Source organism: Dipodomys ordii, unplaced genomic scaffold (genome assembly GCF_000151885.1).
Source record: "Dipodomys ordii isolate 6190 unplaced genomic scaffold, Dord_2.0 Scaffold7, whole genome shotgun sequence".
Classification (NCBI taxonomy): Eukaryota; Metazoa; Chordata; class Mammalia; order Rodentia; family Heteromyidae; genus Dipodomys; species Dipodomys ordii.
The window spans coordinates 17,967,603-17,980,645 of NW_012267223.1; the positions used below are offsets into that span (position 1 = coordinate 17,967,603).

Here is a 13,043-nt window from a genome sequence, read left to right on the forward strand (position 1 = left end):
TTCTTTTTGCTTATGTGGTGCTGAGGAATTGAACCCAGGGCCTCATGCATGCAAGGCAAGCGCTCTACCACTGAGCCACCTTCCCAGCCCCGATTGCTTAGTTCTTAACTTGAAGTTCTTCAAGGCTAGGCTTGCTAAGATTTTTCAGTGGTGGTTAAAAGGGATTTGTTTGTTTGTTTGTTGTGCTAGCCCTGGGACTTGAACTCTGGGGTGAAGTTCTTGAGCTCTACCACTTGAGCTACAGCTCCACTCTCAGCTTTTTTCATGGTTAACTAGTGATAAGAGTCTCAGGGACTTTCCTTCCCCAACTGGCTTTGAACCATGATTCTTGGTCTCCTGAGTAGCTAGGATTACAGGCATAAGTCACCAGTGCCTGGCTATTTTATTTGTATTTTTTGGTGCCCGTAGTAGGGCTTGACCTTATGGCCTCACACTCTTGCTTAGCTTTTTCCACTAAAGGCTGTTGCTGTACCACTTGAGTACAGCATGATAACGTTCTAGGTTTTATTATTAGGGGGTCCAAGATTGATTTTTTTTTTTTTTTTTGCCAGGCATGGGGCTTGAACTCTGGCCCTGGGCGCTGTCCCTCAGCTCTCAGCTCAAGGCTAGCACTCTACCATTTGAGCCATAAGCGCTGTCCCTCAGCTCTTCAGCTCAAGGCTAGCACTCTACCATTTGAGCCATAGCGCCACTTCCGGCGTTTTCAGCTTATGTGGTGCTGGGGAATTGAACCCAGGGCCTCAGGCATTTAAGGCAAGCACTCTACCTCTGAGCCACCTTCCCAGCCACGATTGATATTTGTAGTCCTAAGACAATTCAGTTGCATGCTCATGTTAAATATGGTTTTATTGTCTGCTTTCCCAATTCAGTCTATATTATTGTTGTTTTTTTCCCCCATCTATGTTTTTCTTACTTGCCATTCAGTGTTTCTCAGAAGCCAAAAAAAATGTTTAAAAAATGAGGTAGGTCAGATTGAGGTTTCTTAAAATGTGGATGAAGGATGAAGGGAATCAAAAGCTGGGCCTTTATTTTGGCCCAGGAGTGCTGGAGAGGACAGGAGAGGGAGGGAGGGGAAATGCTCAGCTGATCTTCATCCTGGTTTTTTTCTGTTTGCCCAGTTGCTATTTAATTGCTTCCTGCTTTTCTATCAACAGATCAAAGTAGTGAAATTCTCCTACATGTGGACCATCAATAACTTTAGCTTTTGCCGCGAGGAAATGGGTGAAGTCATTAAAAGTTCAACTTTTTCATCAGGAGCCAATGATAAACTGAAATGGTAAGGAAGAATACCTTTAGCAGTAAAAATTTTCTTTCATAAGTTGCCTGGTTTGCATTGTTTGTTTTGGTACCAGTCCTGGGGCTTGAACTCAGGTCTTGACCATTGCTCCTGAACTTTTTTTGCTCTAGGCTAGCATTCTACCACTTTAGCCAGATTTCTACTTCTGGCTTTTTTTTTTTTTTTTTTGAGGGGGTGTAGTTTATTGGAGATAAGAGTTTCACAGATTTTCCTGTCTTGGCTATGGATTCTCATATCTCAGCTTCCTGAGTACGTAGGATTATAGGCATAAGTCACAGGACCCCAGAATAAATTGTTTCATGACACACTGACTACAGTGTAAATTCCCTGAAGTCAGAGAGTTTGTCTTGTTCTTACTATATCCCCAGTGCCTAGAATAGCATGTGGCACACAATAGATGCTCACTAAAAGCTGGTTGGATTAATTCAGTGCTTTTATGAAAAGAGTTTAGCAAACTCAAGCTACAGAATAAATGAAAAAAGAGAGTCAGATGGCACTAGCTCACACCTGTAATCCTAGCTACTCCAGAGGCTGAGATCTGAGGACTGTGGTTCGAAGCCAGCCCAGGCAGAAAAGTCCCCATGAGATTCTTACCTTCAAATAACCATTCAAAAATCAGAAGTGGTGCTGTGACTCAAGTGGTAGAGCACTAGCCTTGAGCACAAAGAGGCTTAGGGATAGCTCCCAGGCCCTGAGTTCAAGCCCCATGACAAACCAAAAAGAAGAAAAAGAAAAGAGGGTTAGTTTTAGAAATGATATCCATATATCTGCTCAGCACACTAACAAGTATCCTTTTATCTAAAAGGGGAGTGATAAAGGGCTAGTTGTGGCTCACTGACAGAGCATTTGCCTAGCAAGAGTGAGGCCCTGGTTTGATGCTCACTCAGATCCATCGATAGAAGGAAAGATATACTGACTCAGCTTTAGCCAACCAAAAGCAATCTGTGAAAAAGGTCTGACAATCAGATTTTCTGTTTGTTTGTCATTCCCTCCTCCCCCGCCCCAGAAACCTAGATTTTAACATAAACCTTAACTTCTAAATTGCCTTCTATAAAGGGAATTTATCTTTGTAACTGGACTTACTAGATGTAGGATGGATTTTGTCCAGCAGGGACATGATCAGATTCTCTCCCTTGCCCACTGTCTGTGCTGTTGGACAGCTCAGGTCTAGCTTTCCTATGCTTAAAGGATGGCTAGCAGTAGCATGGACATAACCCACTACATGCCAGTGAGTCTGAGCTTTTGCTGAACTGACTGCATAGCCAAGAATATGTCATACATACACTGAAGGTTTAGATCTAGTAATATGGAGAAGACTACCTGGGAATGGAGTTTGTCTAAACCATTCATCTTGAGGAACAGGAGCAGGCAATTAAGGATACAACCATATATCCACTGCAAAAGCCCAAATAAATCTTATCACCAGTTTTAACCTCTGATAACTTACTGAAGAATTTATTCATTTATTTGATATTTGTCAACTATATACATTAAGCAGTGTAACACTAGATGTGGAGAGAAGTGTTTATTCTTAGGTATTAGGTCCACATCTTTAGCATATTACATGTTGATAAATATGACATCTGCACTTCCTAGAGAGGTACTGGGTTAGGCCACCTGTTTGAGAGAGGTGCCATAATACTGGCAAGGCCTATGGATACATATGGCCTGTGTATTCTATGTGACAGAAGCAGTATCTGAACCACATGCAATTCAGCTCATGACATTTACAACTTAACTCAATTGAACCTATTAAATTCTGTCTGAATTTTGTTTTGATTCATCCAATAGTTAAAGATGGGCATCTCTATTTAGAAGCTAAGTGGAACATTGTTCTGTGTAACAGAGATTTTACTTTTGTCTTCTCCATAGTGCCTCTGTTATTTTAATCTTAACACATTATTGCCAGATTACCAGTATGTCTGTAAAAGATTATATGTTATGTACATATTTCTCCAGAATACTTATTCTCTCCTACAGTAGTATTAAAGGACTCATTGACGTTTTTTTTATAGTCTCTCCATAGTTCTAACAAAATTAAGGGCAAGCTTTCCAAAGATTAGATTAAAACAAGACTAACTGAATTTAAAAATATTTTAGAGGAAAAAAGTGAATTATTTGGGAGATTATAAGTGAAAAGGAAGAGAGAAAAAGGATCTGTTTCAGATTCTAGAATGCTCCCTTGTTTTTGTTTACTATTTAAAAGGCCACCCACATTGCTCTAGAGGAATGGTTCCCCAGTAATTATTCTGGTAAAGGGTAATTTCCTTGTTTGTGGCCTGGATTTTTAGACAACTTCTGTTGATGATCATATTCCAGTTTCATACTGTTACTTCACTGCCTTATCAGGCTACTCTCTTTTTTTCTTTTCCCCTTTACTCCTGTTTACATTTTTCTCTTCTCCCTTTTGGTCAGGTGTTTGCGAGTAAACCCAAAAGGGCTAGATGAAGAAAGCAAAGATTACCTGTCACTTTACCTATTATTGGTCAGTTGTCCAAAGAGTGAAGTTCGAGCAAAATTCAAATTCTCCATCCTGAATGCTAAGGGAGAAGAAACCAAAGCTATGGGTAAATGTTCTTTCTGTTTGACTATACTTTCACACACATTATCTTAATGCACTAATAAATCGTGAATTTGACCTGATTTTTTAGTAACTATAAACATAACTTTTTTTTTTCAATCCCAGAGAGTCAGCGAGCTTATAGGTTCGTGCAAGGCAAAGACTGGGGATTCAAAAAATTTATCCGTAGAGATTTTCTCTTGGATGAAGCCAATGGACTTCTCCCTGATGACAAGCTTACCCTCTTCTGTGAGGTGAGTCCCTTCACCCTACTCTGAGACTGACAATTCCCAGACGTGATGGTATTGGTAACTTAATTGTATTGTACTAGGGATGTGGAATGAGAAAAATCCCCAAGTGGAGTGTGCTGTACAGGTACTATTTATGTGGCTTCTTGAACTGCCTCATGATTTCAAGGTTATTGGGCATGTCAGCTTCCCACTTGTTATTGTTCACAAAATAAAGATTGTGCGTTGTCTTAGTATCTATCAGTTCTGAGTTGCTTGGATCAGGTTTCTAGCATTTTTGGCTGGGTCCTTTCAAATACTATTTGGAAGGACTGTCACTTCAAGCTGCAGAGTGACCAGCAGCTATTCCTTCTTGTGTGGAAGTCCAGGTATGTTTGACAATGGATCAGATCGCTTTCCTTTTCTGCCCTTTAACACAATGAATCCCATTAGGAGTTGAGTTGTGATTTGTCTTGCTGGAGTATTATGAAATAGGAGAGTGGAAACCACTTTTTCTAGGCAAAATCTGTGTAAAACTTCTAACTCTGAGTTCGCTGGGAGAGTTAGCTATAGTCAGGTAGAAAGGTCTGTTTCTTACCAAGGGCTGTAGAGCCTTCCCAGCTTTACAGGAAAAACCTGGAAGTAAAATTTCCAGACCAAGATGCAATTGGAAAGCATTGAGTCATTTCATGTTGTTTTCCATATATTTAGAAATATTCTCTTAAACTCACATTGTAATAAATGAATAAAACCCCTAGTCAGCTGGGGCATTAGCGACACTATATACCATATGGCCAGGGAACCACTCCATGAGCAGCATACTTGATGAGGTTACCACTGTACTTTCATGGGGAGAGTGCAGGCAGGTTTCCCAACTGCCAGATTGTTCTGTCAAATAATAGGCTCACACTGTGAGTTAATGACAGTTCCAAACGCATATCACCACTGGTGTAGCAGGGGTGGTAGTCCCTGAGGAATCTGTCCTTTTGCGAAAGAAACCTGGCCGGCACTAGCATTCTTCTGTATTTTAACAGAATAGTTCCTAATTATTAGAAAACTTATTCAGGCATATACACTGAATAAATATGGTTTGCATAATAGCTATTCCCTCTCCATTTTAATTGCTAAGTAAAAAAACAAACTACTGGACTATTATCTATATACACATATAAAATGTGGCAGTTTTTTTAATGTCTGATGAACTTGACATTTGAATGAAAGTTCTACTAGTCACAGGTGATACTCAGTTGGCTGACTGAAGAGAACAATTAAATGGTTTTTGTGAAGTTATGTGTTATATAAATAGCATTAGTTTTAGCCTTCATCTATCTTAGAGACTTGCATTTTTAACAAATCAAAACTTTAAAATAGTAGAAAGTTCTAATTTTGTCAGAAATAAAAGCCAATCTTCAACCTTCTCTGAAGATAGCTTCTTTGAATATTGCATCTGGTGTTTTAGGCAGAGCCATAACCTTTATTGTAGCATCTCCAAGCCCATAGTGGATTGATGTTTTTCTCCTGTGTGTCCTTCTCTTTCTTAGTCCATTCCAGCTGCTCCAACCCCTGTATTGACAGTCTTGATTTTGGAAACTAGTTAGCTTGCCCTCACTTGGCAATCTTTTATCCTGTGGTTAAGTCTGAGGCTGAGTTCCAGCACTCTATCTGCACTTCCCCACACGAAATTCTCTTTGGAGAAATCCTGTGGTTAAGTTTAGATTTGCCTTACTGACTTAGAAGGGAAGTGAGATGACACGTTGGAAACGAGGAGATGTTGAACAGGGAAACGTCTGCTGGGTTCTGCTGATGCCATCGGTTTCTTACCATCAAACCAGGTGTGCCATCTGTTCCTCTCACACTTCTCGGTTGGGCACAGGTGCTGAGTGTTGCTTCTCATACTTGGGATTGTGCCTAGTGAGACTCATTTCTGTTCCAAGACTCTCTGTGGACTTAGTAGCATTCAGCATTGCAAGACGTTTGCGCGGGGGTGTGTATTGGATGTGTGGGTTTAAGAACTGTCTACAGCTCATCTAAGTTCTTAGCACTTTTCATAGCTAGACCATTTTTGATGCAACTTCCATCCTTTTGACCTGTTGTTTCTCCTCTACAATGAAATATTTATAAACAAGCTTATTTTAGTTTATGCTTATATTAGTATTGGCATAATTAGTAGTTTTTGTTATTTAGAGGCCTTTATGAAAGTGATGTTCACATGGAAATTAGGTTATGAGGTCCCGCTGTTCTCCCTACATCCGTAGGTGGCCCAGGCACTCGTGTGCTGTCCTGATGCATTAAGTACGGTATTTTCAAGGACTTTTTGGTATTCCCAGAGGCCACAAGAGGGAATCCTAAGGTGAAAAATGGAGAATCACATAGGTGTTGCTTTTGGCCTTTATTTCAGTGGTATTACTGTTATTGAGTGTTAAAGGAAATTAGATTGTAAACTGAAAATGCCAAATGGACGCTCTTTATAATATGCCACTCTGGCTTCATTTTGAGTTCTCAGTGATATTTTTGTCTATTAGGAAATGTAGCAATTCTTTCAAGTTGATTTTGCTTAATTAACTTTTTTGGAAGCTTTTTCCAAGCTTCTGAATTGTCTCTTATCACAATCCGGTAAGCAAGGTTAGTTGTCTTCCTTCATTTTATGTTACAGGGAGAGAAGCAGTGCCTCAGGAGGTCAGGTAATTTTTCCTAACATTGTGCAGCAGATTAATGTCAGGGCCATGTCAGCCCTCCATTTCCCATCTCTAGACTTCTGCGCTACCCTCCGTGGAACCAAATGCCATTCACCCAAGAAAACAAGGGCTCTCAAGTTTTCTTAGAAAGTATTGACTTTAATAATGGAAGAGAGAGACCTGAAAACATGTTTAAATTATACTTTTAATGTTCTTCTTAATAATTTGGACCACAGAAAATATTTAGGAAAACTCTATTAACCCTTTCTCCAGTTATTTATATTTAACAAGTAACAGCAATAAAGATACCTTTATTTTCCCCTCATTGTATATGCCTTTGACAGCTGTAAAAGATTCTTGTGTCCCTTTGTAATGGTACAGTTAAAGATGAAATAGGAAATGCCATGTAAAACACGAAATATAAAATATCTAGACATATGTTTACTTCCCTTCCATTCTCAAACATAGTCTGTCCCTACATAGCCTGAAATTGTTTTTGCCAATTTTTATAAATGGGTCTATTGATGTTTGGTTTTCACTAATGAATTATTTGTATATATTAGTTGCACTGTTTGAACGTGCCAATATTTGATTGTTTTGTCCTATAAAAATGTTGATTTAGCTGGGCGCTGGTGGCTCGTGTCTGTAATCCTAGCTACTCAGGAGGTTGAGATCTGAGGATCACTGTTCAAAACCAGCCTGGGCAGGAAAGTTCATAAGACTCTTATCTCCAGAAATGGTGCTGTGGCTCAAGTGGTAGAGTACTTGCCTTGAGCTGAAGAGCTCAGGGATAGCACCCAGGCCCAGAGTTCAAGACCCACAACTGACCCCCCCCAAAAAAATGTTGATTTAATGTGTAACATTATCATAGGTTATAACATGAAAATGTAGTCAGCCCACCCCCCAAACCAAGATCATCAGTGACTAGGAATTAAGTCGCTCCTCCTGTATCCTGAGGATAATTATCAGAACTAACCTGTATTTGCTACTCCTCCATTCTCTACTCAGAGATGAGAAACGGCTATTTTGTTAATATCTACTGGTTTATTACTTCTGTGTCTGATCAATTATTTAGATTTGCTTGCTTTTGAGTTTTTTAAAAACTATGTCAGACTATATGTTCTCAGCTAGGATTTGCTTTTTTCACATTATGTATCTAATATTTGTATTTTGCATGTGACCATAGCTCATTTTTAGTGCAGTATAATGTTTGTGTGAATGTACAATTTATTTTTTCCTTCTCGCTGACCGACATTTATGTTGTTGCTAGTGTTCTGCTATGAGTAATACTGTTGCTACTATAAACAATTTGTATGTACTGCCTGTTTAATTTTTTTATTGTTTTAGTGTATTTTCATGGAATGTACCAGAATTGGCACAACCCTTAGTCTTTTATGAAATCTCTTTTTTAAGAAAAGAAATTGATTTTAAAAGTGAGACCCTTTTACAACTTGAAACTTAGGGGATTATACAGTCTTCCTGAGACATTTTCCTGCATTCATTTATAAGACGACATAAATGTCACAGTCACGTCATCTTCACAGCTGCAGTTCTCAATGAGTCTCCATAGTCAACTTTATAGGCATTAAAAAAATATCTTTAGTTTTTCTCAAAATGGTCTCATTTTTAGCATTATCATTTACAGAGGAAAACAATCCCTCTCTAAGCTAAAAGTTTGGGCTCTAAAGACTCATTTGTGAATGCCATTTAAAATTTATTTTTAATTAAGCGTATTTAATGTTGGTAAGAGGTGCCAGACATTCAGAGCTCTGGAGACTCTAGGCATCCATATATCTACAGAACAAGCCTGGTGCAGACAGTAAAGGAACATTCTCTTTCCTGCTATGTTCCTGTCTGTGTCCAGAGAGAAGAATTGCCCCAGTGAGAGGTGTCGTAGTCTTTGTGCCCACTCATTACCAAATATGTATCTAACCAGCAGAAGGTACACCAGTAACCATAGTTTATGCAAAATTCAGCTTAGCTTTTGCCAATTCATTTTACCCAGACTACTAAATTGCCATCAAGTGTTAATGACTTTGGGCTCCTGTCAACCTGGTTTAATTCAAGCTAGGAACACAGTGCCAAAAGTGTTCTCCATTCCCTTCATTGGCCATCCCCAGAGATTTCTGCCTTTCCCAGTGAAGAAGTTGGATTTAATTAGTCTTTTCCTTTTCCATTAAAAAAAATCAGAATTTAGAGTTGTATCTAGGAGTAGATACTTTTGACATTAATGCTAAATCAAAGAAGTATTAATATGAGAAAATGCCTGAACCAAATTAGAAAGCTTACAGAAGACAAGAGAAAATTGCTGTGGAGTGGTTTGTTCCTAGGCTATTAAAAAGTGTTATAATCTGCCTCTGATAAATGTGCTACTAATGCTAAACACATTCATAATTGATTAACTTGGCTGCTTCACTACTCAAGACCATAACAGCTACTTTTAAACAAGTAAGTTTCTTGACCTGATAGTAACACAGAAGGAACTATAGCTCCTCTAGATTGGGCACCAACTTTGCCTCTGGGCATGTGACTGCAGCTAAAAGATGACTTGCATCTTGAAGGTCAAAAGAAATCTGGGTCATCACAGATGTTCCTAAATGTCTCATCTGACTCTTCGGAAGAATGGGGAGTTAATTCTCAAGGCTTGTGAATTCTGCATGGATTTAACTTTTCTTACCTAATATGTTGTAGGAGATGAACATGGCAATGGTAGTTAGGCAGATGATTGCTCTAAGGGGTCTTAGCATTCATTTGCTCATGGACATTTATTTTAGAAAGTTATGTGATTTATAAATCCTTGTAGTTACTACCTTAACAACAAATTTATATGAGTCTCACAGACCCATCTAGAAGTTAGTTTGGTTTATATTAAGCAGAGCAATTTATTCTACTGGTTAAAACAGGCTGCTGAACCACAGTGGAAAGAAAATGCCATTGACATTCTATTTCAAAGCTGTAGGTGCATGTGTGGCTGCAGCCAGCCATCTCAAATGTCACTGTCACAGTTAACTGAGTACAGGTATACCAATTGTGGTGTTATATCCACTCAGTTATTCGTGCCCGGAAGATCTTCCAAGCTCAGCCCTTACTTTTATACTGGTCAGTAATGTTATGCTCATTAAGCTGACACTTTAAGGAAGTGCCAGTTCACTTACCTGGCTGTGCTTTATTTACATATTACAAACGCAACTAAAATGAAGTGAAGTGCTTTTATGCTTGAGAGAAACCTCCAGAGTTCAAGTGGTAGTTTATATAAGCATTCTTTATATTTAGCCTTTTGTTTAAAGCAGGAGAAGATGAACACATGAGGTTGTTGTTGTTGTTGTTTTTGTTTTTCTGTTTTTGGGTCCTGGTCGTGGGGCCTGAACTCTGGGCCTGGGCGCTGTCCCTCAGCTCTTCAGCTCAAGGCTAGCGCTCTACCACTTGAGCCACAGTGCCACTTCTGGCTTTTTTCTTTTTCTGCTTATGTGGTGCTGAGGAATCGTGAACCCAGGGCCTCATGCATGCAAGGCAAGCGTTCTACCACTGAGCTACCTTCCCAACCCGTGAGGTTTAACAGTTGTCTTGTCAGTTTCCCCCTGTTGGCTCTACCCAGGTTTATGGTACAGGGAGGTAGAGCTTATTAGAAATTGGAGAAGTTGCTCTGTTGGGCTCTTACCATTATCCTGAGGTGGTGTAAAATAACTGTGGTCCTGATTAATAGGAAATTACTTGATTCAGGATAAAGCCTTGATTGTGGAGCTGGCTTCGAGAGAATACGACTGGGCTGGGAAGGTGGCTCAGTGGTAGAGCACTTGCCTTGCATGCCTGAGGCCCTGGGTTCAATTCCTCAGCACCACATAAGCAGAAAAAGAAAAAAGCTGGAAGTGGCACTGTGGCTCAACTGGTAGAGTGCTAGCCTTGAGCTGAAGAGCTGAGGGACAGCGCCCAGGCCCAGAGTTCAGGCCTCACAACCGGACCCCCCCAAAAAAAAGAAAAAGAAAAAGAGAATACGACTAACACTGGTGTGTGAATGTTCTATAGCATTAAGGCAAAAGTCATCTCCCCACTTGCTGGTTAAAAAAAAAGCTTTGGATGATGTCTCCTTATATTTCACAGGTTAGTGTGGTACAAGATTCCGTCAATATTTCTGGCCAGAATACCATGAACATGGTGAAGGTTCCTGAGTGCCGGTTGGCAGATGAGTTAGGAGGGCTGTGGGAGAATTCCCGGTTCACAGACTGCTGCTTGTGTGTTGCTGGCCAGGAATTTCAGGCTCACAAAGCTATCTTAGCAGGTTGGTATTTAATTGTGCGTCACTTTATAGTTTTGGGTTTTTTTTGTTTTGTTTTGTTTTGTCGGTTGTGAGGCTTGAACTCAGGGCCTGGGAGCTGTCCCTTGGCTCTTCAGCTCAAGGCTAGCGCTCTACCACTTGAGCCACAGCACCACTTCCAGCTAACTTTATAGTTTTGGTGAAATAAGGAAAAATGATAGATTCATAATAACCTTAGCTCTATACCTAAATATATTTTCATATCATGAAGGCATTAGTTCTCATAACCAAAAAGGGGTTCTCCATTAAAAGGGTAGAGTGGCTAGGTGCCAGTGGCTCATGCCTCTAATTTTAGGCATTCAGGAAGCTGAGATCTCAGAATCACAGTTGGAAGTCAGTCTGGGCAGTAAAGTCCATGAGACTCTTTTCTCCCATTAACCACCAAAAACCCAGAAGTGGAGTATGGCTCAAGTGGTAAAGTACTAGCCTTGAGCACTCAGAAACAGCACCCAGGCCCAGAATTCAAGCCCCGGGATCAACACACACACACACACACACACATGCACGCACGCGCACACACACACGCACACACATACACATACACACACACATCAAAAAAAAAGATGTTGTGGCTTTTCCTTATATAGTGGACTTGGGCCAATGTCTTCAATGTGTGGATGATGGTGGGCAAAGGTATTGAATGCTCTTGCACCTGGGGAGTAGCTGTCAGAACATTTGTTAAGAATGAGTATCTGAAAAAAAAGAATGGGTATCAGCTGCCAGGCAGGGTCTTTGGAGACAATGGAGAGTATTCTTGCCTGCAAGCTAAATAACCTTTAGCTGAATGGGTCCCCAGCCTTAAGCAGTCAGCTTTCTCTTCAGTATAAACACATTAGGAGGACAAGACTGTAGCCATGGACAAGGAAGATCAGGTCCTGCTCTAATAGGCCCTTGGATTTTATTTTATTTATTTATTTATTTTTGGGTCCAGTCGTGGGGCCTGAACTCTGGGCCTGGGCGCTGTCCCTCAGCTCTTCAGCTCAAGGCTAGCGTTCTACCACTTGAGCCACAGCGCCACTTCTGGCTTTTTTTCTTTTTGCTTATGTGGTGCTGGGGAATTGAACCCAGGGCCTCAGGCATGCAAGGCAAGCGCTCTACCGCTGAGCCACCTTCCCAGCCCCGGCCCTTGGATTTTAAGCCCAGAAAGACTGACCCAGAGGTAGAACTGCCCAGAGGACTGACTTCACCTCACAGGAAAGGAGAGCAGACAGCCACTCACTGCTCTGTAGAGCATAAAACTATGAAGAGATTATATGAACCTCCAATCAACATACTTCTTCCTAAGACTTCAGCTTCATCATGCTGACTTACATACCTGTTCTGGGCGTGGTCGTGCATACTTGTAATCCCAGCACAGGGGAGGCTGAGCAACAAGAAATAGTTTAGATTCTCCTTTAGTCTCCTCTAATTCCTAAAAGATGTCATTGCCAACTTCTCCAAGAGAACATTGGGGCCTTTTGTAGGAAGGCCTTCATCTTACCTGTGTTCTCAGTAGAGTTCTTCCCCATGTTCAGAGTAGTCTGTTTTTCACTTCTCTTCTCTGAATCCCATTTTGTCCTCCCAGAAATCTTACTCTACCAGTTATTCTCTCTCCCTCTTTCTTCCCCTCTCCCTTCCTTCTCTCTCTCCATTTCCTTCCAGAGCTAAATTTCTTGAGTAAGCACATTCACTCTCTACTTCTTTTCCTCCCACTTATCCTCAGTTCACCTTCATGCTAGGAAAGCAATTTTCCAAGGTTACATGCATGACCTGCTAGTTCTAAATTTGAGAGACTTCAGTTCATATATTACTTTACTCCTGTCTCCAGTTTTCTTCTGGATCATTGGCTACTTCTAACGTGTGGCCTCTCTCCTTCTTCCTCACTCATCCCTTTGAACATTCATTTTGGTCAGCCCTCTAAAGGTTTGCTTCAGTTCTATTTTCATATTTATTTTCCCTGGGGATTCTGTGTACTCCAGTCATATCAGCTACT

At 40.5% G+C, this 13,043-nt stretch overlaps 1 protein-coding gene across 2 annotated transcripts in view; it reads left to right on the forward strand.

Moving 5' to 3' along the window:
* Positions 1-13,043, forward strand: part of Spop (speckle-type POZ protein) — a 91,949-nt gene that overhangs the window by 68,437 nt on the left and 10,469 nt on the right. For both annotated transcript variants that reach the window (XM_013038080.1, XM_013038081.1), the window contains 4 exons: positions 1,155-1,276; positions 3,713-3,864; positions 3,984-4,111; positions 10,858-11,035. In XM_013038080.1, the coding sequence (XP_012893534.1) occupies positions 1,155-1,276; positions 3,713-3,864; positions 3,984-4,111; positions 10,858-11,035 (580 nt within the window). The remainder of the gene's footprint in view (positions 1-1,154; positions 1,277-3,712; positions 3,865-3,983; positions 4,112-10,857; positions 11,036-13,043) is intronic.